Source organism: Mauremys reevesii, linkage group 22, assembly GCF_016161935.1.
Source record: "Mauremys reevesii isolate NIE-2019 linkage group 22, ASM1616193v1, whole genome shotgun sequence".
Taxonomy (NCBI): Eukaryota; Metazoa; Chordata; order Testudines; family Geoemydidae; genus Mauremys; species Mauremys reevesii.
The window spans coordinates 4,510,772-4,538,386 of NC_052644.1; the positions used below are offsets into that span (position 1 = coordinate 4,510,772).

General features: G+C 57.2%; 1 protein-coding gene across 4 annotated transcripts; it reads right to left on the minus strand.

Annotated features, from left to right (window-relative positions):
• Positions 1-313: 313 nt before the first annotated feature.
• Positions 314-27,580, minus strand: SYNE4 (spectrin repeat containing nuclear envelope family member 4). 4 transcript variants are annotated; one of them, XM_039510663.1, is made up of 14 exons: positions 25,945-27,580; positions 25,165-25,255; positions 21,638-21,772; positions 14,787-15,050; positions 14,050-14,200; positions 12,392-12,574; positions 10,973-11,110; positions 8,217-8,411; positions 6,653-6,929; positions 6,277-6,383; positions 5,517-5,595; positions 3,562-3,716; positions 2,628-2,689; positions 314-1,832 (listed from the first exon to the last, which is right to left on the minus strand). In XM_039510663.1, exons 4-14 carry the CDS (start codon positions 14,921-14,923, stop codon positions 1,625-1,627), a joined length of 1,692 nt encoding a protein of 563 aa, XP_039366597.1. In that variant the 5' UTR covers positions 14,924-15,050; positions 21,638-21,772; positions 25,165-25,255; positions 25,945-27,580; the 3' UTR covers positions 314-1,624. The 4 variants fall into 4 exon arrangements, with proteins under 4 accessions (XP_039366597.1, XP_039366598.1, XP_039366595.1 ...); XM_039510664.1 differs by having other exon boundaries at positions 314-1,803; positions 5,517-5,607; XM_039510661.1 differs by having other exon boundaries at positions 5,517-5,607.
• Between the last annotated feature and the right edge of the window lie 35 nt (positions 27,581-27,615).

Here is a 27,615-nt window from a genome sequence, read left to right on the forward strand (position 1 = left end):
AGGAGTCTGGGAGGGGAGTGGTGTTAGCGGTTAGAGCAGGATTAGGCAGAGAGGCAGGAGTCCTGGGTTCTGGTCTTAGCTGGGAAGTTACCGAGTGCAGGATGGGATGCAGGAGAGCAGGGCTCGCTCCCTGCTCTGCCACTGCCTTCCTGCATGACCTGGGGCAAGTCCCAGCCTGTGCCTCAGTTTCCTCATCTGTAATAATATTGACTCCATCCCATGACCAAGGTCCAGTTATGACTCCAAAGGATGTTGACTGGGCCTGGCTTGGGAGGTCGGCCCCTACGGCTGCCCCTGCTGCAAGGACACACCTGAGCTCCTGCAGCAGGAAGGTGTTTTTATTAGCAGTAATTAGTACAGAAACTCAACAACCAGATTCCAAAGGGTGAGAGAGGGTGGGGGACACGGGGGAGGGGGCACACTGGCCTGGCCAAGCCACCACCCTTCATGAGCACCGGAGCCCTTCCATGTCCACCGGGCTCCCTTCGCTGCCCGCCCAGCTGATCATTCGCTGCTTCCTCGCCACCTGCCTGCCCGCGGCGTCTATGGCTGGCACATGCCACCCTTACCAGCGGCACAGGCCATGCCACTTCCTCCCACACCCTCTGCCTGGTCCATAGCGCCCACCTGGGTGGGAGCCAGTGCCAAGGAGGTGGGTGGGGCAGGCCGATCCTGTGCCACTGCGCTGAGCTGGCGGGTACCAGGCTGGCGTGTCCTGCTGCAGGCGGCTCCAGAGGACAGGCCTGCAGAGCACACGGGGCCTCACTTCCACCCAGGGCATCGCTATTCCCGGCACCCAAGGGTGCCAGGGGGTCATGCCTGGGGTGTCCAGGTGGGGGTGGGGCAGAGGTCCCCTCTCTGCTGGAGCTGGACTCTCCCCAGGCCAGAGCAGGGGCCTGGGCCCAGTGTCCACTAAGCTCCCCATGAGTCGGGGTCACGGGGGGCTCGGTGCTGGATGCTGCACTGGCCAACGTGCCAGGGGCAAGCGTCATGGCCCCTTGCTCTAGCGGCTGCTCGGGGGTGTTCCCGCCCACCCAAGCAGCTGGCCTCCCCCCCCACGTCCTGGCTGGCTGGGCGGGACGCCCCCTCCCCCACTCCCTCGTGGCTCCCCCAACCCGGCTTCCCTGCAGCAGACTCCCTCGGCCCCTCTTCTCCCTGGCTGGGAGCAGGCAGTGGGTCTGGCCCTTGCCCTCCAGGCAGTACCCCCCAGCCTCCCGTCTTCCCCTGGGCTCTGGCGTTTCTCTCCACCTCCGTGCCCAGTGAGGCCGCGCTGCAGCCTCCTGCCTCTGGGACAGGTGGTGGGACCAGCTGATTTTTTGAGGTTCCTTTCTGCCGTAAGCTTCTGGGTTTGTGTGGGTCAGCTCTGGGGGTCTCTGAAAGTACTGATGAGCTTCTTCCGAAGTCTCTGGAAGGATCCAAAAGTGCTTCCTTCCTGGGCAGGCTCCTTGCATAGCTGGGCATGCCGGGAGGTTGGTATCTTCCTCAGAAGCAGGTGGCAGGGCAGATGCCCAAGGAAAATCCACCTGAGGACGGCACTGAATGGTGGGAAATGGCCCCCTACCTCTTGGAGCTGCCCCCGGCACTGGGGAAACCGTGGGCTCTCGTTGGCATTTTCCCAGCACGCCTACGTAGGAGGCGGCCCGTTGACGTACTTCAGCATGAAATGGAAGGACCGGGTGTAGCAGGGCGTTTCAGCGCGGGAGAGAAGGGAGATGCCGGCCAGGAGGAGCAGGAGCAGCCCAGCTGCAGAGAGCAGCAGCCTCTTTATTCCGACCAGGATCCTGGAGCCTGCTCGAGGTTGATCTGAGAAAGCCAAGGGCTGCAACATCAGCCTGGAGGTACGAGAGATGCCAGGATTGGAGTTGGCATGTTGGTGGGGGGGGGGGGGAACAGAACAAGAGAGTCATAGGAGAGCCCACTGCAGCTCAACCCCCCACCCTGTGAGCCCCAGGGAAAAGGGGAGCATGGACTGTGGAACTCCCAGCCACTGGAAACCAGAATGGGCTCCAATGGGACTCGCTGCTCCCAGCGTCCCTTTCTCTGCACTGCTCTGTCCCTTGGCTGGGGGACCAAAGCCCCCTCCCGAGGGGTGAACACCAAAGCCAGTGGAGTGGGGAGGGAGCCTGGCCGCTGTTTCAGACAGAAATGCGTACGGAGACCTTCGCACCAGGGTGTGGGAAAGGGGCAGGTCTGGCGAGGGCTGGAAAGGACGGGTGGTTAGCTAGATACAAGGAGAGGGGGCACTAGAAAGTCTGGGCTGGCTTTATGGCTGGTCCGCTGGGAGGTCCACACCCTGCAGCACCTCTGTCCTTCATGTCTGAGCCTCATGCGCCCAGGCCGACCGGGCAACCCCAGACACCCCTTGGGCACGGCTGCTCTTGCTCTCCCTAACCCTTTGCAGGTGGGCAAGGACCCATGGGGTGGTGACCTGGGACAGACGGCTGGAGGCACTGGTGCAACGTGCTAACCTGCCCCACTCCCAGGAAAGCAGGCGTGGGGGAGGCAGGGCTGGGAGGTGGGGAGATGCCAGGCCTGGGGTGGGGTGGGGCCAGTCGGGGGAGGGATGGGGCAAAGGACACCTGTCTGTGTCATTCCTGCCCCTCTGGCTCAAAGCAGCAGCCCCCTACCCCTTCTCAATGACGACAGCCACATCCTCAGAGCCGGGACCGGCCTGACTCCTCTTGCAGGGCTGCAGAAGGAAGGACAGAGAAGGGGGCTGTTAGTAAGGGCTGGATGGGGCCCAACACCCCCCTTGAGCTATGGCCAGCGCATCCGAGGTACCAGCCCCGAGCCCACCACACGTGGGTCCTTCTTCCTTAACTCACGCGGGGGAAGGAAACTTTACAGAGGGAGAGGTGCTGTCTAGTGGTTAGAGCAGGGGGCTGGGAGCCAGGACTCAGGGGCTCTATTCCCAGTTCTGGGAGGGAGGGGATCTAGTGGGCTAGAGCAGTGGGGGTTTGGGAGTCAGGACTCCTGGGTCCTTCCCCAGCACCAGGGAGGGGAGTTGTGTCTAGCCTCATGCTTGGCTCATGAGCTGGGCGGGCACAGCTTTCTCGAATGATCCGCAGTACAAGGGGGCCTCCCCTCCTGGGAGTGGCCAGGCATATCCCTGCTTAGCTTGGGGACTCGGACGGCATCCCAGCTGAGCCCTACTGATGGGGGCGCTCCAGCCGCCTTGCCTGCCTGGGGCTGGACGCTGAGACTGGCGGGGCCAACCAGGTCCTTGTCTTTCCCAGCCACCCACGCTCGGCCCTGGTGCTTGGGGAGGGGAAACTGGGGGGCGGCCCCATTGCTCTGAACCCTGCGGGTGGGGGTGGATAGAAAGGGGCAGGGGTGAGGCCAGAGGGGAGGACCCCCCCCAGCCCAAATCCCACTTGCATCAGCTCCCCCTAGGGTGCCCCATCCCTGCAGAGGTCATGGGGCTGACCCCAGACCACCTGATCAGCACCACCATCCGCAGCAGGAGCTTGGGGCCAGAGATCTAAGCCCCGCAGGCACCGGGGATGTGGGGGTGCCTGGCCCAAGACCCCCCTGCCCCCTCCAGGGTGCAACAGTGCTCACCTGCATCACTTCCAGCTTGCCCTGCTCCACGCAGGTCTGGCCCAGCCAGCTCTCAATCCGCCCGGGGTCAAAGCCCACCGTCTCTCTCTGGCGGCAGGCCTCGGCCCGCAGTGCCAGGCCCGGGGGATGCCGGCTGCCCCGCTGAGGGGCATTCCCTAAGGGGAGAGGATGGCACGGGCGTGACTGCCAGGGGCAGCAGGGCTACAAGAGAGACATCAGCCCAGGGCAGGGGAGGAAGGATGACCCAGTTATTAGGATATCAACCTGGGAGACAGCAGGGCTGGGTTCAAATCCTTGCTTTGCTACAAGCTCCTTGGGCAAATCGCTAGCCACTCCGTGCCTCAGTTTCCCCTTCTCTGCAATGGGTATACCAGCCTTACGGGGTGGGGGGGTTGAGAGGATACGTGTGCTACAGATTGAGAGGCACTCGGCTAAGTAATGCGGGGCCATCAGCAGGTGGCCCAAAGGAGTTAATAATGCGGGGCTACAGAGCCAGTGGCGTGGACTACGAAGCCCTTTGTCTTTGGGGTATTGGTTTGATACCATCCCACCTCGGTACATGCTAACAGCTCACGGCTCCCTACTGTGAAATGAGTTTGTCAGGTCTCAGTCCAGTTCCTGGGGAGTCAAGTGTCTCTCCCCTGCTCCCCCAGCAGAGAGGCCCAGAACTCTAGGGGCCCTGGAGACCGAGCTCATCCCCAGAAGCGACGTCTTTCCAGACCAGTGGCTGGCCGTGCAGGATCTTTCACCAGTCCTGAGCCTGGCTGTTTTATGCTGCAGAAAGCCGTCCCGCGCTGAAATACACTGAGCCCTCACAGCTCGTTTCACGCCAGCCGCGCCACAGCCATAGCGCCAGGGCCACGGGCACCCAAAGGCCAGAGTCAAGCCCATAAAGGACCAAAGCCCTGACCTGGTGCATAACGTACCTTTCACCGTAAGAACCTATGCGGGAAGGAGAGAGCTGATAGCAGAAGACTCTTTTATAGCAGCACAGACAGGCAGAGTGAGATCAAGCTGCTGGGAGGAGAAGCTGGATAAACTAAGAATTAACCATTGGAGCAGCCCCTTAGGAGACACGGGGGATTCTCCATCGCTCTCCACCGAGATCAGATGCTCTACCTCAACCACCAGATCTGGGCTGGCTGCAGCCTGGCTGATCGGAATGGTCCCTTCTGGCCTCAGAATCTATGAATCACCCGGCTCCCTCCGGTCTGTTTCCAGCCGGACTGGGGGCGTCAATTCAGGACTAGAGCTGGGAGAAGTGTTTCAGTTTTCGGTGACAAACACCGGTTTGCAAAATGTGCCAAATCTGCAACGGTTTGGCCGACTCGTTCATGTCGCAAAAACCAAACCACAACCAGACACACAACTCTGAGAAAGCCCAAACGGTTTTGAAACAAAAAAAAGTGTTTTGGTTTCTTTCGCTCCGAACAACTTGGGGTTTCGAAAATCCCTTCAATTTCACTTAAAAAAATAAATAAACGAGGCTCGGACACGAAACATGCCATCCAACTCAAAACAAGATTTTTTTCCCCCCAGTGTTTCCATTTGCCAAAAAATTGGATTTTTTCCCCCATAGATTCAGAGATCACAAGGCCAGAGGGGTCCACTGCCCTGAATTAGTCTAGTCTGGCCTGTGGCATGCGGACCAGAGAACGGCAATGAATTAACTCCTGTTTGAACCTAGATTTCCTGTTATTTATACAGCTTTAGAACGTAAGAACGACGATACTGGGTCAGACCGGAGTGGCCGGTGTCAGGTGCTTCAGGGGGAATGAACAGAGCAGGGCAATTATTGAGTGATCCATCCCGTCATCCACTCCCAGCATCTTTTCTTATGACCCCACAAGTCTCCCCTCATTAGCTGGTGGGAGCTACCAAGGGGGTTTCTTGGTAGTGGATAGGCAGTGGTCAGCTGGACTGGACTGTGACGGGCCAGGAACCGAGTCACTTACCGGAACCGCCCCAGACAATTTCCACCTTCCTTCTGGTCGCCAGGGAGAGACAAGGCCCGTCCTGGAAGCCCAGCTGCGCCTGTGTTTCCCCCTGAAAGGGAACGGCCTGTTAACGATAGCCATGCTCAGCCCCCGCTGGCCAAAGCCTCCTCCATCAACCCCGACAGCTCCTCCCCAGCAGACAGGGTTAGTCTCATGCTTGGGTTACAGGGAATGGAGGGACACCGCCCCAGATCACACCGTGAATCAGGGTTAGAACTGGGAACAGGACCCAGGAATTAATGGGACCCACGAGCCCCCGCAGATGTATCAACAATTGGGGGGACCAAAGGTGATTGTCCCCCACATACACTTTTTAAACATGGGGGTCCGTGCCTGCCCTGCCCTTTTGAGAACCTGAATTCAGCAGAGGAGCTGGGGGAGGGGAGAGGGAGCATTCCCCCCTCCCCCCTGACCAGAGCTGGGTGGAGTGACTGGCTGGGGTGGCCCTGGGAATGGCCCCCCCACTTCTGCTGTCCCTCCGTCACGCCTGGGCCACTGCTGCGTAAAACCCCTTCCAGGATTTTGCTTCGATGCTCCCCGATGGGGTCGGTTTCATCACACCTGAAACCACCCGCCCCCCAGCCGTTTACAGAAGGGTCCCAGGAAGCCCTTGCTCGTACTTTCACAGGGTTTCAGGCCAGCAGATCCCTGGTACATGTCACGCAGTCACCCCTGTATCCAGCCCAGCCCCCTGGGATGGACTCCGGTAGCTACCTACATTCAGGTCCTCGTGGCCGGAGCCTCTCCCGCATCCAGCCGGCCAGCTGGCGGGCATGCCCAGCTGGCAGCTGCACCTCCGGCCCGGCTCCTCCCACTGGCCCACACCTGGAGAGAGGGAACGGCGGCTGGCGGTATCTGCCCCATTAAAAGATCCCCCGTGACCCCCCAGAAGCTGCTGCAGCAATGTTGGGCTGGCCCAGCTCGGCTGGCCCCCTTTAAGGGACTGCCCCTTTAAGACAAGGGGGGCGGGGGGTGAGACGCCACCTCCTACCCATCATCTGGGGCAGTTTGGGGGGCTCTGCCCCTTTAAGGGCTCCTCTCCCCACCACTGCAATGCGGGGCAGCGAGGGCCTGCGACCCATGGCAGCCCGTACCCGTGATGGCACTGCAGTACGATGAATCCTCTTCGTCATGAGACGTGGACCCGCCCACGTCCACCGAGGGGTCCCACTCCAGGTCCAGGCTGCCCCCGCAGGCAGCCCCGAACGGATGGCGGCGCCGGCAGCAGAGAGCCTTGTGTGGGGTGGACTGGTAGATCCAAGCGGCGGGAGGGGGCCCCCTGGCTTCTCCCTCAGGCTCCGGGGACACGTCTGTGAAGCAGTCAGACTCCACGTCAGTGTCTCGGTCCGACAGCCACTCGTCCTCGAAGACCTAGTGGGTGGGTGAGCAGAGAGGGTCAGTAGGAAAGAGACAGCAGCTCCCTAGGCCTTCAGCAGCCTTTAACTAACCCTCTTGCAGTGGATTCTGCAGGGGGCAATTCCAATACACCTGAGCTAAAGGAGAATCCCCAGTCATTGTTGGCAGTATAGAGGCCATGATACATACTCAAGCCATTTTTATTCTACCAGCAGAGGGCAGAGAAGCACACACGAACTTGTAAATTATAATATCTCACTTGGCAATCCTCAAGCACTTTGGAAACGGATACCCAGAAATCACCTCATCTAGCTCTGTGGGTACAGCTGCAGTTGTTTACCCAGAGATCCCTCCCCCAGGGCAGAGATGCCGTCACCTTCGGGATGGGATGTGGCAGCTGTTTATACAGGGATCCCTCAGTGCTGAGATGCAGCTGCCTCTGGGGTGGGGCGTGGCATCTGTTTATAGAGAGCTCCCTCACCCAGTGCTGAGATGCAGCCACCTCTGGAGTGGAACACCCAGCAGCCATTTAACAGCTGCAGAGCAATGCTGCACAACAGTTGAGGAGAAGCAGCAAAGAATCTTTGGCCAGCTGAAAACGCAGGGGGGCGGGGAAAACTTAGGAACGTAAAAACACAACGGTTCACAAGGAAACGTGGCCACGACCCAGGCATTTCGTAGCCCAACTGCTGCCCAAAAAAACCACACCACGATGAGTACCCAATGCCTAGACCTCTCCCCCCCACCAGCACAACAAAGGCAGCCTCTGCCACCAAACCTCGGCCTTGGGGTCTGGACAGAGCCCCCCTCACTGAGCCCCCTGCTCTGCTTCTTGCAGCATGCCGGTTGGAATCAGCTGACTTTGACTGGCTTGTATTCCCCTCTGTGCCCCCACCCCGCTCCCTGCAGCACAGCGCCCCCTGGTGCTGCACTGAGGTCAGCACTGAATGCATGGAGGGGGCGCCCCCTACTGAGCTCCCAAACCCACCCACTTCAGCACAGCGCCCCCTAGTGCCAGCACTGGGAACAGCACTGACTGCAAGAGGAGTGTGCCCCATTCTGTGCTCCCACCCCCTCAGAAGAGCGCCCCCTAGTGCCATCATGGGGCATTACAGTCAGCACTGAATGAAGGGAGCACTGCCCCACAATGAATCCCTCACAGCAGTGGCCCTGAGGATTTTCCTGGTAAATCTCCCATCCATAGTCTGGGCAGTGCTGACCCTGTACAGCCACTGAGAGCTCAGGTGCCGGGTGACGGTTGAGCCGCCGTGCCCCATGGCACAGGCTCCATCCCACACGTACCAGCCTCATGCTGACCAGCCGGCGGCGGAAGCGGGACACCCGCCAGAAGACCTCCTGGCAGTAGCAGCTCAGCTCCTGCAGCTCCTCCTCCAGGATCTCGGCGTCCTGCGGCTCGCTCCTCTGGATCAGCCGCTCGCCGGACACCAGCAGCCAGTCGAGCCGCTCCGCGTTGGACCGCACGGCCTCCTGGAACTCCTGGGACAGAGGGGAGACGTTAGCCGAGACAATGGGGCTGGACCCTCCTTGCTCCGTGCAAACTGCCCCGGGAATCTTAGCAGGCATGGCCTCCGATTTCTCTCTTACCCAGAAGACTTCCAGCAGCACAGTGCCCCCTACTGCCATGCTGGGGCACTGGGGTTTGCACTGCAGAGCACCCCCAATTGAGCCCCACCCTGCTCCCTACACCACAGCGCCCCCTACTGCCATGCTGGGGCACTGGGGTTTGCACTGGAGAGCCCCACCCTGCTCCCTGCAGCACAGCGCCCCCTAGTGCTGCACTGAGAGGGGAGAGAGCCCTCCGCCGAGCCCCGAGCCCTGCAGCACAGCGCCCCCTAGTGCTACCATCTCAATGTTGCCCCAGAGAGAAGGGCCAGACCAAATGAAGGGCCGATCCCAACACCTGCGGGGCGTGGTCGCCTCTCCAGTTCCTGACCCTGCTGAGCTTGCCAGAACAGAGCGGCTCGGCGCCCAAGGTCGCAAGGCTGCGGCAGCTCAGCCGTTGGGTTTATTACGTGCTGTCGAGCGGCCCAGGGACAGGTGCGATCACTCACTGGAAGCAATAAGCTAATCTCGGTATCGATCTGGCGTTCCCACAGGTTTCCACGCAGAGGCTGGCCGGTTTGAGCAAGCAGAGGGCTGGTAATGCACATCAGCACCTGTTCCCTCCTGCCCCCAGTGCACAGAGCTGGAGTCGAGGGGAGGGATTCAGGAGACCAATCAGCCCTGGGATATTTGAACACTGCTCGGTGCCTTCAACCGAAGGACAAAGTCCGCCCAGACACAGACAGAGCAATGAGTGGAACACGGCTTGCTGAATGAGATCACTGGGCTGGGATTCAGGAGATGTAGCCTGCCGGGTGGCCTGGGGCAAGCCACGCCCCCACTCGGTGCCTCAGTTTCCCCATCTGTCAAAGGGGGCGAACAATACTGCCTCCTTCGGGAAGCGCTTTCAGATCTGCTGAGGAAAGAGCTAGGGATTCTTGGAAGAAAGGGAGAGCTAGTTTTCTACTGGCCTGAGGCCCGGCAAATTCATCTCACGCAGGCCGGCAAATGGCCCATCCAGAGGAAACACTCATCAAGTTTCAATCCCTATTGACCACGGCCCGATGGGAACTGGTGACCTAAAGGTGAAAGGGGTCACAGCTCAGGCCCAAGCCCCAGCTCCCGAGGGCCCAGGAAGGTGTTTTATACAGGGAGCCTGCAGCTATCCATCCCTGCGCAGCACTTTGATCCAGGTGATCGCAGCAAATATTTCAGTTTCCTCTCTGAAAACCCACCCGCCTTGTCGCTTACGGACTTTTAACGTTTACGATCACAGAGGTGGGGTATCTGTCTGCTGCCCCTGCTGGTGGGGATGAGCCCTGCTCTGTGCGTGCGCAGAAAGAGAGCGGGCACAGAAATGACACTGGATAGTAGACACACGAGACCAACCGAACCTACCCTGATCTACACGACTCCAAGCTTTGGGGATGTCTGAGCTTGTGTTTGAAGGAAGCGACATGGAGTCGGGACTCCTGGGTTCCATTCCTAGCTAGCCTCCCTGTAAGACTTTAGCAGAGTCACTTCCCTTCTCTGTGCCTCAGTTTCCCCACCTATAATACTCAGAGAAAGATATCGACTCGTATCCCTCGGGAGCTGAATTTATGAAGGTGCTTGGAGATCCTTGGAAGGCAGACGCTACAGCATCACTGGGAGAAAATATTCCCAAGCTGGAACTAGCCTGGTCTGACCCCCGCCCCCCTGGTCCTCCTGAGCCTATTTATTTTTCTTAACCCTTTGATTGCCACCGTTTCTCTGAATATATTGGCACCTCAGCACCTGACAGGTTAAGTGAAACGTGTCACCCGAAACCCGTTCGGCCGTACGTCATTATCTAAAAATAAAATTTCCCCTTCGGTGAACCAACATTTTCTGTGTAAACAGATGATCAGGTGTGTGCCTGTGTACACATGCGTCTCTGCCCATGCGCTTTCCCCTATCACTTCACCGGTGCTACCCGCCTGCGAACAATCGGCCACAGAACAATGAGGGTACTTTGCTCACTCACTGCTCTTCCCATTCAAAGTTCATCAGACATTAATTCATAGCTCACGAGTTATGAGCCCTCCCTGCTTCCCGTCAGAGGGGGTAGGGAAAGAATATGCAAGGGTCACTTCCCCCTGTGCAGAAATGCAGCCACCTCTGGGGTGGGATGTGGCAGCTGTTTATCCACCGCACTGGGACACTGGGGTGAGCACGGATTCAGAGGGGAGAGCACCTGCTACTGCACCCTCACCTGGCTCCCTGCAGCACAGCGGCCCCTAGAGCCACCCTGGGGCAGACGGGTCAGCACCAACTCCAAGATGAGCACACCCGCTACTCAGCCCTCACCCTGCTCCCTGCAGACCAGCACCTCTCGCACATTGTGCAAGAGCATTCTGAGATGAGGCTGCCCAGACGTGTGCATTGCACGGATGCATCAGAGTTGAAAGGGGCCAATACGATCTATACAAGCCCTGCGATCCCTAATCCTTCACAAGAGGACATCCTCCTCTTACCTGCAGCTCCATCATTTTCTCGAGCGAGCTGCCCCCAGAGAAATGTTCCACATCGGTGAGCCGCAGATCCAGCTCCGTCAGCCATACCTGCACGGTCTCCCGCTCCCACTCAAACTCCTCCCGCTGGCTGACAAAATACTGGGGGGGGGGGGGAAGAGAAGCAAACAAACAATCAATCAAACAGAGCCAGCAGGTTTAGCAGGAAGTCGGACATCAGAAAATTCACGTTTCAGGGTCCTTCTGCCTAACGCTAATGATGCTGGAGGTTATTAATTATTATAATAAAGGGCCAGGATTTTGAATTCTTGACACATTTGCAGAAGTGGCTGGTAATTTTTACACACCCCTCTTTGTTTTTGCCTTAAGCCCAAGGATCTCTTGGGGGCAGACAGACTTTGTTCGGTGTTCATACGCTGCCTGGCGTAACAGGGTACCGGTCCATGCCTGTGGCTTCTGGCTGCTATCACGATACAAAGGGCGAATCAATCATAATACTAATTCACCAGATGCTTGCGTGGTATCCCTAAGTTTCTGACACTTTGATCTTTTTCATAGAAGGGACCTCGAGAGGTCGTCTAGTCCAGTCCCCTGCACTCATGGCAGAACTAAGTATTATCTAGACCATCCCTGAGAGGTGTTTGTCCAACCTGCTCTTAAAAATCCCCAATGATGGAGATTCCACAACCTCCCTAGGCAATTTATTCCAGTGCTTAACCACCCTGACAGTTAAGAACTTTTTCCTAACGTCCAACCTAAACCTCCCTTGCTGCAGTTCAAGCCCATTGCTTCTTGTTCTGTCCTCAGAGGTTAAGAAGAACAATTTTTCTCCCTCCTCCTTTTAACAACCTTTTATGTACTTGAAAACTTATCATGTCCCCTCTCTGTCTTCTCTTTTCCAGACTAAGCAAACCCAGTTTTTTCAATCTTCCCTCCTAGGTCATGTTTTCTAGACCTTTAATCATTTTTGTTGCTCTTCTCTGGACTTTCTCCAAATCCTTCCTGAAATGTGGTGCCCAGAACTGGACACAATCCTCCAACTGAGGCCTAATCAACACGGAGGAGAGGGGAAGAATTATTTCTTTTGAATTTTGCTCAGCCGAGTGGCGCGAATCAGGGCCTGATCAATTTCACTTTCTGGGCCAGATCCCCCTCTTGTGTAAACCAGTGTTGCTCTAATTTACACCAACGGAGGATCTGAAACGTTTCACTGTCCAGGTCTCCCTGCTGAGTAAGGGATCCCCAGTGTAACAAGGGGCAGGTTTATACGCCCATCCTGCCTCCTTCCCCACCCAAATATTATTGGCGGGGGGAGACACCACGGGCACATTTCTCTGCCTGTTATTCCTGGACACAAAGATGGTGCCTTGAGATGCCTCCCCGCCGTGCCAGTGCCCCTCCCAGGGACCCGCCAGCTGGTACCTTCAGTCTCTTGAGGATGGCAGCAGCTCGTTTCTGGAGGTTGTCCCAGCGCTGGTTGCTCTCCTGGACTGCGGCCCGGAGCCGACCCTGCAAACTGATGCCATTGGCCTGAACCAGCTGCCGGTACTGCCTGTTTAAGGACTCCAGATGGTGCAACTTCTCCTGGATCTGCCTTTGCAGCACCTGGAGGGAGAAAGGGACATCAGAACTGGTGAGGAAGGGCGGCCTTGTTGTTGTAGCCCTGGACTAGGACTGGCTTGGATGCTGGCCCCTGCCATAGACGTCGCTGCGTTGCTCTGTGCCTCAGTTTCCTCATCTGTAAAATTTGAATAATTCTCCCCTATCTTGGGGTGAGAGGGGGCTGTGAGGATCAATTCATTAGCAGTTGTGCATTGTTCACGTCCTGCAGTTGTTACCCTCTGGTGAGCATGTGTTACCGGCCCCCCCACTGTGCCGCTCTGCAGAGCACATCCTGGGTTCTCTTCCCAGCTCTGGCAGGCGAGTAGGGTCTAAGTGGTTAGAGCAAGGGGCCGGGAGTCAGGACTCCAGTGTTCTGTTCCCAGCTCTGGCAGGGGAGTGGGGTCCAGTGGTTAGAGCATGGAGCTTGGCAGCAGGACTCCTGGGTTCTGTTCCCAGTTCTCCCACTATGTAACTCTGCGGTAAGTCACTTTCATCTCTCTTTCCCTATCTGTCAAATGGAAATAACAAGGCCCGGCCAGAGGGGCAGAAACGTGAGACGAAATGAAACGTTTGCAACGGGCTGCCGAGATCCTTGAAGCACTATGGAAACTGGAGACTTCGTTAGCCTCTTGCCAAGGGGAGGGACTGGGGGGTTATAAATGTTCCCCTTGTTTGATCTTCTGTTTATTCAGCTTTTCCTGCCACCTCTGAAATAAAAGGATTTAAATAAACACAACTCAAAGACTCCTCTGCTACTGAGTGTCTCCCCTGAGATCTCTTTCAAGAGACTTCCTGCCAACCCTGCCCTACCCTGGCTGTGCCAACATCACTGCGCAGAAGGAATCATTCAATTTCTTCCAGTATTATTAAATAGGTGCGTTACACTACCACCTACTGTCACCATGCTGAGCCCTATTAGGTTAATTACGGTTGTAGCTAGCAGTTGCCATCCAGGATCTAGGCCCCATTGTGCTGAGCCTTATTAGGTGTATTGTGGTAGTGTCTATAAACCCTCCTGGAGTTTGGGGTCCCATCAAGCTGAGCCTTATTAGGTGTAATACAGTAGCATCTACCATCCCCATCACGCCTTGTCTTACTATGTATATTACGGTAGCACCGACATCCCCATTCAGGATCGGCACCCCATTGAGCTGAGCCTTATTATGTATATTACGGTAGCACTGACATCCCCATCCAGAAATGGGGCCCCATCATGCTGGGCCTTATTATGTGTATTATGGTAGCACCTACATCCCCATCCATTGTGCTGGGTGCCACAGAGACACAGCGCAAGAGATGGTCCCTGCAGCAGGTCTAAATAGACAAAAGGTGGGAGGGGAAACTGAGGCACGGAGCGGGGCAGGGACTGGCCCAACAGGAGGGTGGCAGAGCTATGAACAGAACGCTAGTGTCCTGAGTCCCAGTCTAGTGCTCCATCCGTTGAGCCACGCTGCCCCTCCCCTCGCTCCCATCCTCACCTCGAACTTTTTGAGCTCCTCCTTGGCCACAGTGAAGGGCACCTGGGAGGAAGCGGGGGAGGCAGCCCACAGCTCCGCCGCCCGCAGCCAGTCCTGGAAGCGGGACAGGGAGTCCAGGACCCGCTCGTGCAGCCGGCAGGCCTGCTCGGTCCTGCAGGGAGACAGAGAGGAGCCTCACAGCACACGGTGATCCGAGCTCCCCCATGCTGGCACACCGCCCCCCTGTCGCCACCCACCGTGTCATGAACGCCAGCGACACCTGCTCCCCTGCCGCGCCAACAGAGCGACTGTAACTGACCAGGGACAGGGAAAGCCAAGGGCCTGGCAGCGTGGCACAGCCGCGGGGGACATCTGGCATCTCTAGAAGAGATGGACTTACCCCCACCAGCCCCCACCCCCTCTCCACTCCACCAGAGCCCAGCCCCCTCCACTTCCCTCCCCCCACTGCATCCCACCAGCTCCCCTCACTCCTCCCCCCACATCCCAGCCCCACTCCCAGATCCCTTCATCCTTTTTTTCCTGCTGCCCACAAAATGAACCCCCCCCCACAAAAAAAACAGTAACCCCAGGACCCAAATCCCCACCATCCTTTGCATCCTCAAAGGATTCTGGGAAGAGGTGGGTCATTGGGCATCTTGCAGGTGGTGGGACACAGAAAGGCCGACACTCCGCTATGCCCTGATACTGGGCGGCATCTCCCCCCTTCCCAAATACCAGAGCCTGGATTTCAGCCTCACCTGATCCGTTTCTCCACGGAGGCTGTGCAGACGCTGCAGCCGGCCGCGTCGGGTGCCGGCTCCCCACGACCCACAGAGAACATCCGAGATTCCAGAGGAGCCGGGCTGAAGCTCTGCGCCTCTCTGTCCCTCTGCATCTCCAGCTCCCCCCCACTTCACAATCCCCGCGAGCGTCTTGGGGATCCCTGGGCATCTGGGCAAAGCCTGGGCATCGGCAGGGGGCGCATGACTGCCCCTCCCGGGAGCGGGTCCGGCCAATCCTGTCTGGGCACAAGCAGATCTCACCTGAGTAACAGGGCTGCCACTTGCAGCGCTGGGAGCCGCACGGCAGGGCTGCCTGGAACCCAGGTGCGGGGCCCTGCTGGGGAGACAGGAACTCCTAAGGGCAACAGGTGCAGAGAAAATCCAGCCATCCCCCGGGGGAGAACGCTCTGCTCTCGTAAATTACAGCCACGCTGGGAGGCCCCTGGGTCACAGGTATTCCCGAAGGGGGGAGGGAAGGGTATCACTGCATGGAGGAGCTTCGAAATAGGTGGAAACTAGACTCTGAAAATCTGCCCCCCCCAACCTCACCCCATGCTCCCCAGGCAGTATAGAGACAACATAAGGAGCAGATCAGGGGTGTGGACTATTCTCTGCCCCCCCACCCCCGGGGCCCATAGGGATGGATTGGGGGGCATGGCTGGGATGCACTGCTGTTGTTCTCTGCCCCCCAAGCACCCATAGGGGGCAGATTGGGCGCATAGCCAGAGGACACTGCACGGAGACTAGTCTCTGCCCCCTGGGGGCAGATCAGGGGGTATGGCCAGCGCACAGCAACTATTCTCTGCCCCCCAGAACCTTAGAGCAGCTGCGAGGCTGCTCTAACCGCTGCAAAAGGGCCTGGCAGGGCCACGAATACAGAGAACACAAAGGAAGTTTAAAGCCACCAGCCGTGCCCCCACATGGTCAGACAGGGTAAGTGACAATCAGGGCCTGTATTCCGTGGGGCAGGTGGCTGGGCTAATGGCAGCTTTGCAGCCACTTTGCACAGCCTCTGGCTGCATAAGAGGGCTGCCAGCAAGGTCAGGGAGCCACGCGTTTGCAGATGGCCTGGCTGCGGCACATCAAATTAGCAGCAGACCTGGACCCAGGAATGGGGCCTGGGGAGACTGAGTTGAACATAGGGTGGGAGGAGGCAGTGGAAGGGGTGTGGTAAAGGTGGCTGGAGGAGATGCCCTTACCAGAAAGAAGACACTGACCCGGGGGAGAGGGGGGGTTGGTTTACTCACTAGAGGGGGGGGCAGTGTCACTCCCTGTCATGGTGACCGGTGCAAGCCTAGGACGCAGCAACAGCCATTAGTCAGCACCTCCCTGTGAGATCCCCCCTCCCCAGGACTGGAAGCTGGGACCGGGGTGGGCGAGATCTAGCAGCTATGGCTGCAGGTAGGGCTGGCTCCAGCGTTTGTGCCACCCCAAGCGGCGGGGGGGGGGAGGGGAGCCGCAATTGGGGGCTCTTCGGCAGCAGCTCTACCGCCGCCGCTTCATTCTTCGGCGGCAGGTCCTTCCCTCCAAGAGGGACCAAGGGACCCGCCGCCCAAGAGCCGGCCGTGCCGCCCCTTTCCATTGGCTGCCCCATGCACCTGCTTGCTGCGCTGGTCCCTGGAGCCGGCCCTGGCTGCCGGGGAATGGACCAATCAGCTGCGGATGCAGGGGAGGGAACCAAGCGGGGCTCTTTCTGAAACGCGACGTCTGCTCTACAAAAATCCCGGACGTTGCCTGTTATTTGAAAAATCCGCCCTGACAGAGGATGAAGCCTCAAAAAAAAAAAAAAAAGAGAGAGGCGACATCTGGGAAAACCCAGACACGTGGTAACCCTACCTGCAAAGGAAAACAAAATAGGGCGTAGGCCCCTTTAATTTGGCTTCCTTGGTTCCCTGTGCTGCTGGAGATCCTGCTTCGTAGAATCCAAGGCCAGCAGGGCCCATTGTAACCAACTAGTGTGACCCGCAGCTTAGCACGGGCCAGAGAACATAGGAACGGCAAGACTAGGTCAGACCAAAGGTCCGTCTAGCCCAGCATCCTGTCTTCCAATGTGGCCAATGCCAGGTGCTTCAGAGGGAATGAACAGAACAGGGAATCATCAAGTGATCCATCCCGTCGCCCATTCCCAGCTTCTGGCAAACAGAGGCTAGGGACACCATCCCCCCTGCCCATCCAGGCTAATAGCCATTGACGGACCTGTCCTCCATGAGCTTATCTAGTTCTTTTTTGAACCCTGTTAGTCTTGGCCTTCACAACAAAGTCCTGCCCCAAAATAATTCCGAGGCCAGATCTCTTAGGAAAATACCCAGCCCTGGTTTAAAAACCGTCAATTCAATTTGAAAAAAGGTCTGGGACTTTTCAGCTCAGGAAAGAGATGACTAAGGGGGGGGGGTGAGAGAGGTCTAAAAAAATCATGACTGGTGCAGAGAGAGTGAATAAGGAAGTGTTATTTACCCCCTCACATCACACAAAAACCAGGGGTCACCCAATGAAATCAACAGACAGCAAGTTTAAGATAAACATAAGGAAGTACTTCTTCACACAATGCACACTTAACCTGTGGAACTCATTGCCAGGGGATGTTGTGAAGGCCAAGACTATAACAGGATCCAAAAAGAATTAGGTAAATTCCTGGAGGATCGGTCCATCAATGGCTATTAGCTAATATGGTCAGGGATGCAACCCCATGCCCTGACTGTCAGAAGCTGGGAGTGGACAACAGGATGGATCAGTTGATGATCACCTGTTCTGTTCATTCCCTCTGGGACGTCTGGCATTGGCCACTGTCGGAAGACAGGATACTGAGCTAGATGGCCCATTCGTCTGACCCACTATGGCCGTTCCTATGTTCAGTGATGGAGAATCCACCACAACCCTCGGTAAATTGTTCCAGTGCTTAATTAGTCTCACCATAAATATCGACATCTTATTTCCAGTCTGAACGTGTCTAGTTTCAGCGGCTGTGGGATCGTGTCATGGAACGGCTCCCGATGCTATTACGGCTGGTCTGCAGAAAGGGACCCCTGTCAGCCACCAGTAGAGCCTTGCATTACACGACCGTCTGAGATCTCCTTAAAGCCAAAGCGGACTGGCCTGCACGCTCCTTCAGGACCGACCGAAGGAGTCATCCAAGCCCCCTCAGGTAGTGAAGGCAGCTGCTGACTCTCAGGGGTGCCCGCAGACTCGGTCAGAGCATGGATGGATGGTTGCCAACACAAGGGTGAGGAGATGGGCTGTAGGGCGTGGCTGGCAGAGGCAGAGCGCCAGCAGAACAGCGTTTCAGGCTGGAAGGGAGCATTAAATCATTGAGCCTGGCCTCCTGCAGAGCGCCCAACAGGACATTCCATTCCACCCAAATACCCCGACACGGAGCTCGACTGAGATCAAACTGCAAACCGTAGGCAGAGGCCAGCAGAGACCCAGGGGCCAGCAGAGCCTGAGGCCCACACCATGGCAGAGAATTGATTAGGTGAGAGATGCCCGGATGATCCCAGTAGACAACCTGTGGCCCACACTGCAGAGGAAGGCCAAAGAAAAAGAAAAAGAAAGAAACCCAAAGTCCCTGCCACCCCATCCAGTATCTCGTCTCCAGCTGTGGCCAATCCCCAATGCCTCAGAGGAAGGTGAAATCTGCCCTCCCTGCCCCCAGATTACAACTGTGCATCGGGGGGCTGGAGGGGGAGGAAAACCTTCCTGACCCTGCAAGCAACTGACTGACGCCTTGAAGCAAGAATTATGAGCGTGACCCTTAGAAGTAGCAGAGGGACAGGGCTTCTTGGGCACAGAGCCCACTGGATGGGCAGACATGGGGATTTCTGAGCGAGGAGGCTGCCTGCTGCCGTTTCTGCCTTCTGCATTCAAGGACACGGGACTTTCGGCACATTCTGTGTAAACAAACACCTGGTGACCACTGATTTTTTCCTCCTAATGGAAATAACCCTGCAAGGTCCCCAAATATTATCTAAGGGGCTCAGGCCAAAGGGGCAACACTAGTATTATTAGGTGTATTACGGTAGTGCCTAGGCACCCCATCATGGACCAGGACCCTATTGTGTACATTTGCAATCCTATTAGGTGCATTGCGGTAGCGTCTAGGCATCCTAGTCCTGGACTGGGGTCCCATTGTGCCAGGTACGGTATATTTCGACGGCTATTGGGTGTATTACGGTAGGGCAGAGGGCATGCTAGCAACGGCCCAGGACCCCGTTGTGCTAGGTGCTGTACAAAAGGCCCCTCCTTAGATAGTTGCCAATCCAAGTACAAGACCAGGTGAAGACAGACAGACCGCCCGGGGGGGGACACAAGGAGACAGTGCTGGGCAGCGGGACGGGCAGGGGTCTCACCAGCCCCCAATCAGTGCCAGCTCTAAACTCCAGCCTGCGGCCCCCACCTCCCCGCTGGCTCAAAGATCTCGCTCCTACAGCGCTGCCTGCCTGCCGCAGCGCCCGCCCCAAAACAAAACTGACCACCCAGGGATCTGCCGCTGCCCGCGGGGAACCCCCTTCCATCTGCCTCCTCCTTCGCCAGCCAGCAGAACCGAAAGCCAAACCCAGCAGGCCAATGCTCCAGCCCGAGCTGAGCCAACCGCCCTCCTCCCCGCCCTGCCTGTTTCCTTGTTTGTTCCTTAGCTGCTTTTGTGCCAACCAACGTGTGATTTGTTTGTTGTGCCTCAGGAGGCCATAACTCGCCCCACCCCTGATTGTTGCTCAGCGGTTTCCAGGCCACCTGCTTCGTTGGCGAGCTGGAGCCCGGCCTTGGGGTGCTGGGCGAGCGCTAAGAGGCACAGGAAAAGATTCCCCCCTTGCCCAGCACTGCAGGGCTGGCTAAGGGAACAATGGAGGGGCATGGATAGATTATGGGGATGGACGACACCCAGGCACCTTAATCGGGGGGGGGAATGTCCGTCGTCTTGTGAGCTTCAGCCACGTGTCGGGGTCACAAAAAGTCAGGGGCAAAGGCAGGATTAGAACCCAGCACTCTCCTGCCTCGCTGCCCCTTACGCTAAACGCTTTAGAAGGGCCCCGCCACAGTGCTTCATTTTTGACAGAGCTGCGCATCAGCCCCTCTAAGCTTGGCAGTTTATAGCCCCGCTACTCAGTCCCTGACTAACCCAGTAGACCCCACTCCCCTGCCAGAGTTAGGGATCGAACCCAGAAGCCCTGACTCCCGTCCCTGACTAACCCAATCGATCCCACTCCCCTGCCAGAGTTAGGGATCAAACCCAGGAGTCCTGACTCCCAGGCCTCCCTGCTCTAACCACTGGACACCCCTGTCCTCTGATAACTCAGAAAAGAACCTGGGAAAGGAGTCCTGATGCCCAGCACCTCCTGGTCCACCCACTACCCTCCTGTGCTGCCCCATAATAAAACGTGACATGGGACATCACCCTGCATGTCCTGTCTGGATGGGCCTTTCCCACTCCATGGTACTGCCACCCTCTGGAAAATGAACCTGCTGGAGGAGTCCTTAAGTCTTGAGCAAACAGACCAAGAATTCTGCAAACACGCTCTGGACCTTTGAAGAGGCAGCAAAAAAAAAAAAAAAAAAAGGCAGAAGGATCCAGAGTCCACCCCCACTCCTGCCCGGGGACGACTCTGAACCCCACCCCCATGGGGGGCTGTAAGCCTGCAAAGAAGCCTACGATGGCCTAAGTGGGCCCCGATTCTCAGTCATGCTGAGGCTCCCCTGTGCCACACTGGGGTGGAAACAACCCCCCTGAAAATCCGTCCCTGCCCTGCGGCTGGCATGGAGTTAGTGTTAAGGTTTTGTGCCCAGCCTCCGGTGTAGGGGCCGGATCTGTGGGTATAGCCAGGGCGCACTGGGCTGTGGCTGTTCTCTGTCCCCCAGGGCCCATAGGGGGTGGATCGGGGGCGTGGCTGGCCCATAGGGGGCGGCTATTCTCTGCCCCACAGATGGGGGCTGTGGCTGGGCAGGATGCAAAGAGGAGACCCACAGCCACCTCTCCCCAGCCGTACCCTGAATGCAGGATCAGGGCAGCTGAGAATCAGGGCAACCCTCAGCCCTTCCCAGTCCCCTCTGTATGCAGCCAGCGCTGCAGGCAGCTTCCCCAGCACATAAGGCTGCCCGGACCCCCAGCTCTTTACCTTTCTGAAGCCCCCTACATCCCCCGATCTCACACCATTGCTACGGAGTCCAAAGCATCCTCACTGTTGGCTACTGAAAACCAGGTGTGGTTCCACCAAGGACTTTAGGCCACTCGTTTCCTTTCACCGTGCCTCAGTTTCTCCTCCTGCCCTTTGTCTAGTTAGACTGAAAGCTCTCCGGGGCTGGACTGTCTTGGCAGGGCAGAGCCCCTAGTCACCACAGTGATATAAAATAAAGTGGAACCGCTTGGGATTTTCTGATCCACCCTGGCCCCCACATCCATGGAAATTCCTGCCCTTTGCAAACTCCAGCAGAAAATCCCAGATCCTGCCGAACCTGGACTTTGACCCCGATTCTGTGGCTGTTCCTATTTTAGAGAGAACGTGGGAAGGTTTGGGGGGGGGGCGGGAACAAGGTCCGAGAGCTCCTGTGAATCGGCCAGGCAGGCAGGAGGCCCTCAGAAGTGGTATCAACCATTCTGAGTGGGCGGCGATTACACAGGCAGGCAGTCACGGGAGCAAGCTACTTTGCGTCTCTGTGCCTCAGTTTCCCCATCCAGCCCTGCCTTGTAAAGCACGCTGAGGTTTACCCCTGATAAGAACTAGGCACTGTAATTACCTCCCCACCCCCTTCTTCTGTGTCTCAGAAACTAATTTGCAGTTTATCTGTTGAAGGATAAGAAATAAGGGCTGGATATTTCTCACTCCCCAGCCCCTTCTTACCAAAACCTTTTGCTGGTCAGGGTTAGATTCCAAGGTGGGAAGACAGACGGATGGTTGCTGAGCTGCCACAAATTTCTTTCAGTGGGGCAAGATGAGGGGCCCTTCAGGAAGACGTTTCCATCCGGCCGCCAAGCCCTGGAAGGCAGTGACCAGGGAAACCGGATTATTTTTGCTCCAGCTGCCAAACGCCAGTTCTCTGAATCTGAAAGGCAACTCGGTCCCCCGCGCTATGGGTGGTGGCTGAATTCACAGGGAGACAGCATGATCGGTCCAAGGTTATTTTTTATATTACAGTGGAGCTTAGAGCAACCGAGATCGGGGCCCCGTCGGGCCAGGCGCTGCCCAGACGCTCAGCGACCGAGATCGGGGCCCTGTCGGGCCAGGCGCTGCCCAGACGCTCAGCGACCGAGATCGGGGCCCCGTCGGGCCAGGCGCTGCCAGACACTGAGTGAGCCACTGTCACTGCCCCAAAGATACAAGTCTACACTTCAAATGCTGCAGCTGCACAACGTAGCAGCTCAATGAAGACGCTACCTATGCCAACAAGAGGGCTTCTCCCCTCGGCGTAGGTAACCCACCTCCCCGAGAGGTGGGAGCTATATCGACTGGAGACTTCTCCCGTTGACTTAGCGCTGTCTGCACCGGGGCTTAGTTCGGTTTCACTGCGTCGCTCAGGGGGGTGGATTTCTCACACCCCTGAGCGACCCTTATGCAGACCTAGCATAGCCCTGCCCCCCGTGGACCGTGCAGTTAATGGGGCTCAGCAGAAGGGCCTGGGGTCTGTTCCTAGGGCCTGTTTGCAGGCTCAGGGCTTGCGTTTGCACTGTGCCAAGTGCATTTCAGTTGTTACCAGAAGCAAGTGTTGAATAATCATCACAGGGCAAGTGAAGTTACACCAGTCAACTTATCCAGGTGGGGACGCTCAGCCCCTGGCTGCTAGGTTAGGGTCCCAGAGACAGAAGGTTGAAACCCAACATTTGCTTTGAACCTAAAAATCAGTGTGAAACTCTTTCTAGCAGGCAGGGCCTGCTCCTGCCAGGCGCTGGGCACCCGGGACTGCCAGCAAAGGCACCAGGAAACAAAGAGCCGTGTGGTTATTGAGCCCTCGAGACCTGCCTTCCAGTCCCAGCTCGGCCAGGGGTGAGTCACTTTCCCCATTTGGGAAGTGGGGCTAACACTACGTTGGTTAGGCAGTGAGCTCTTCAGGCAAGGAGCCTCTCATCCTGCACGTACAGCTCCTAGCACACCAGGGCCTAGAGATGCTACGATAATACAAAGGAGGAGGACCATCAGGTGCGATCCTGGGTTGCTGAAGCCATATTTTCTGCCAGATCTATTTGGCAGCATGCCCCTTTAAGCCTGTGCTCCAGGAGTCCGTGCCATGACCCAGCCCCCCCGGCAGGGATATATTGTAACCCCCACAGAAGCCACAAACTTTGTACTTTGTCAATCGACCAGGCCACGTCTCCGACCTGGCAGCCAGGGTTAAAATGAGAGAATAAATATTGACCGTGGAGTGCACACCTGCCCCTGGGATCCAGCTCCTGGGAAAGCTTCCCCAGCCATGAATCTCTCATCCCAGCACCCCCTAAATCCAGAGGAGTCGGGGCAGCTTTGCCAGGGAAGAACGGAGCCTCGTGTTTCCATTGCTGCTGTTTATGATGGTGCCACCTCCCCGCCCCAGCGGCCAGTACGCCAGACACGGCACGGATCCCCGACTGAGCCTGGTGCCCCATTGTGCCAGGTACAGCACAACCCCTCCCCAACCAAGGTCGGGGGACCCCCACTGTGATAGGGGCAGCACAGACCCCTCACCCTGCTGAGATCGGGGGCCCCCATTGTGCCAAGCGCAGCAGACCCTAATTATGACCACAGCCCCACCCCGCCTGTCACAGCACAACCCCCCCCCCCAGACACACAACCAAGACCGGGGTCCCCAGTGTGCTAGGTGCAGCACAGACCCCTCCCAACTGAGACATGGGGCCCCCATTCAGGGCCCCACTGCGCCCATCACAGCACAACACCCCCCCCAACCAAGACTGAGGGGGTCCCCATTGTGTGAGGTGCTGCATGGACCCCATGTGCTGGGAGCTACATAGACACAGACTCCCTGCTTCAATAACCTGACTGTTGAGTCCCAATCATCCCCCCCCTCCCCTCCCCCTGCTTTGACAGATGGATATTTGTAGCCCAGAGACCAGGTGAGATCAGCACCAGTTGCCTCGCTCTGTGGGGCCAGTAATGCCGGGCGCTCCAGACAGCTGCCTCGCCCAGTGGCTGCCCTCACCGTACCTGATAAGCAGCAGCTTAATTCTAATCCTCCGGGGCCCACTGGATCTGCAGTTCGACCCAGAACCGAGGACCCTTTGCATCTCCAGGGCTGATCAATCATTAACAGGTCCCACTCCCTCCTCCGCCCTGCCCTCAGGGCAGCCGGGTGAGTCAGAGACCCCCCCCCCGAGCTGAGCATCTCCCCACCTGTCCGGAGATGGGCGGCGAGCTATATTCCAGGTTCTCCCCCGGCTTTCGGAGCAGGTGCGCTGGGCTGGGAGAACGGCACAAAGGCGGCACCGCACGGACAGAGAAGGAGGGTGGAGAGGTGCCAAGTAACCTGACCTTCCCCCGACAGGTAATCGGGAGCGGAAGCCCAGCCCAACCCGGCTTGCTCAAACAAATCCGGCGCAGGCAAAGCAGCTCGGTTGGTTTCAGAGAGGATCGGGTCCTTAAGTCTTAACTGGTTCAGCCCAGGGCGGGGATTTACACTGGGCTGTTACAACCCCTACCCCAATTCATTGTTTGCAGACTCCTCCGGGGCAGAGAGGAGCCGAATTCCATGGCTGGATTGCCAACACCAGACAGACACGAGGGGTCAGGGAAAGAGGTGCCGGGAAACGCAATCCCTCTGGGGTCAGGGCGCGGCACAGGTGCCAGGGAAGCACCCAGTGTGGTGGCACTAGCCCCAGGTTAGAGATGGGGAAAATGAGGTGCCAGGAATAAAACCCAGGAGTCCTGTCTCCCATACCGGCCCCCTCCCAGAGCTGGGGATAGAACCCAGGGGACCTGCCTCCCTGCTCTAAACACTAGACCGCACTCCCCTCCCGAAGATGGGAATAGAACCAAGGAGTCATGCCTCCCAGCTCCCCCTGCTCTAACTACTAGACCCCACTCCCCTCCCAGAGCCAGGAATAGAACCCAGGAGTCCTGGCTCTCCCAGGAGAGTCCCCCTGATCTAACCCGCACTTTCCCTGCACAGAACTGGGTCAGAACCCTGCTTTTTAGCCTCAAGACCATCTCAGCCCTACAGGCTAGAGGGAGTTGAGAAGGCTTTAGGGGTCAAATTTCCTTCACAAACAGGCTGGCTGATGGCAGATATTAGAAGAAAAGCAAATAGCTCTATAAAGCACTGGGATTTCCCCAAAGGGTTTAATCGGACCGTCCCCATCAGCAGGGACGAGAAGGAACCCTGGTTGCATTACAGCCAAACAATGGAGACACTAATCCTGCCACATTAAACTACTGAAACTTACCATTAAACGTTACCCTTCTTAACTGTGCTCTCACTACGCCGAGCTGCCTGAACATTAAGAAGCAGGTTCTTGTACCTGCAAAGGAAATTTCCTGGAAAGTTGGAGGGACATTGAATGAGATGTTTGTGGGAAGGCAGATGATTTAACAAAAAAAAAAAAAGTGACTTTGCAATATGCAAGCACAGCAGGTATGGCAGCCCCCGTCTAGGGGCGACAGGAAGGATAGCAGTCTACTACAGCTAACAGCTGAAGGAGTTACTCTTTTAACTCAAGAGGTAGCACACTGTGCTCTGGATTTTGATTGTCCTGAGTTCAAGTCCCGTTGTGAACTCAGTGACGACTTTCATAGCCCGGGCATTTGCTTTTGCAGTTCTGCCAGCCACAGACCCCCAACTAAGATCAGGGCCCACATCACAATGGGCATTGCCCAGAAACCCATTGAGATCGGAGCTTCCATCGCCCCCAGCGCTGCCCAAGATCGGGGTTCGCCCCCCCCGGTCACCCTGGGCGCTGCCCAGACCCTGACCGAGATCGGGGTTCGTCCTCCCCCATCACCCTGGGCGCTGCCCAGACCCTGACCGAAATCACACCTCCCATCACCCCCCCACCCTCCATCACCCTGGTACTGAGATCAACCCCCCGCCAAATCATGTTCCAATAACTTTAGTCTGTGAACAGCCAATGGGCCTGGGGCACTGGAGCAGAGTAGGTGGTTATGTGGGTATTGAGCAGTTTAAGGCGCACATTGGGAACACTGTATGTTTACATGAGCGTACGTACCAACCGGTCTGTGGACCGAACAGAGGGCTGGGAGCCAGGAATTCCCAAGTTCTATCGCTATCTCTGCAGTCTCCTACGGGCTTTTTCCACAGATGGGGAGGATCTGGCTGCTGCGTTAGGAAAACGACATCATTTCAGGGACCGGGGGAGAGCCTGCCTGCCTGCCTGCAAAAAGATGGCGCTCCCTGGACTAATGAAACATGGAAGCAAGGAAAGAGTCAGGCTGATGGGGAAGAGCTGCACCCTATGCAGCGCAGACAACCATGGGGAGCATGCAGAATTCAGCAAGCTTCAGGCTGGATTTACATCTCTCCCATTCCTGCACTAGGGGCAGGGATGGGGGGAGGGAGGGAAGAGGTGGCTTGAAATCTCCTTTGCTCTCCCCACATTCTGGGCCTTGCCCGGCTCCCAGCAAATCAGAGCAACCCCGAGGCTGCTCTAACTTCCATACTCCCTGGGCCCTGGAGAGCAGAGAAATGGGCCTAGCGCAGTGTGCTTCAGCCATGCCCCCGAGCCACCCCCTCGGCCAGAATGCTGGGCCCTAATGCTTGTTCTACCTAGGCTGGGGAAGACCCCTGCAGGGGTGGGGGTGGGAGAAGGCTGCTTCCCCCACTTTAAGGGCCATTTATGCTGCACAGAGCAGCTCAAGTGTAATTATCCAAAGGAATGTAAAGAGGCCTCTTGATCCTGGTCTATAAGTACCTACACAGGCGGCAGATTTCTGCGAGGGGAGGGCTCTGTAAAGCATCAGACAAAGGCTGACGTAGATCTGGACGAATTCAGACAGGAAACAAGATGCACATTTTTAAACAGAGAGAGAATTAACCGTAGGAACTACTGACCCAGGAACACGGGGTTGGGGGAGGGGAGTAATCTCCATCACTCGAGACTTTAAATCAAGACTGGATGGCATTTAATCCCCTCTAGCTCGACCACCAGATAGGGGCTGGACGTAGGAACGGCTGGGTGGGACTCTCTGGCCTGGGCTAAACAGCCTAGATAGCCCCAGGACCCTTTTGTGCCAGGCGTATTAGGTGTATTACAGTAGTGGCAAGGAGCCCCAGCCATGGACAAGGCCCCCATTGTGCTAGGTGCTGCATACAACACAAAGCAAAACAGCCAGTCCCTTCTGGCCACAGACTATGAGAACTGAGCAATTTCCCCTTCATTCACACTTGTGAATCTCCAAGCTAGAATCCGGCCCCTGAGAGACCCATAGACCTTCCCCTCTGCCCCCATTTCATCCCAGAGGAGGAGGAGACCGAAAGAAGCCGAGATCATTGTAGATGTATAAGGTTCAGGGCGACGCCTGACTTCCTGGGAGATGTCAGACAAGACAGGGAGTCCCCATCAGGGCAGGAAAGGCTAATCAAGTTATCGTGCTTCTATAGCATGATACACCTTCCATGCCCCTAGGCACAGCATCTTCAGCACCCCCAACCCCCGCCTCCACGGCTGACCTTCATGTTGCAAACAGTTTTAGACAGGTAAGGCACCCCTAGAATTCTGGTGCTCCAGCTTAGAAAGCACATCACTGATGGGAGGTGGATTAAGAAGCCTTTAGCTGCAGCAGTTAATGCCCAATCCTTCCCCCACATCACACGCACGGTTTCACCTACCACACACCCAACGGCTACGGCAGGGGCACAGCGCGCAGGTGTGTACGGGAGG

Bases quoted from the DNA above. Each gene is read 5' to 3' on its own strand.
- SYNE4 (XM_039510661.1), bottom strand. From the start codon at position 14,923: ATGCAGAGGGACAGAGAGGCGCAGAGCTTCAGCCCGGCTCCTCTGGAA. The intron at 6,930-8,216 runs GTACGTGTGGGA...CCCACCCACTAG, and splicing joins GGCTGGTCAGCATGAGGCTG to GTCTTCGAGGACGAGTGGCT. The intron at 6,384-6,652 runs GTACGGGCTGCC...CCCTCTCTCCAG, and splicing joins GTACTGCAGTGCCATCACGG to GTGTGGGCCAGTGGGAGGAG.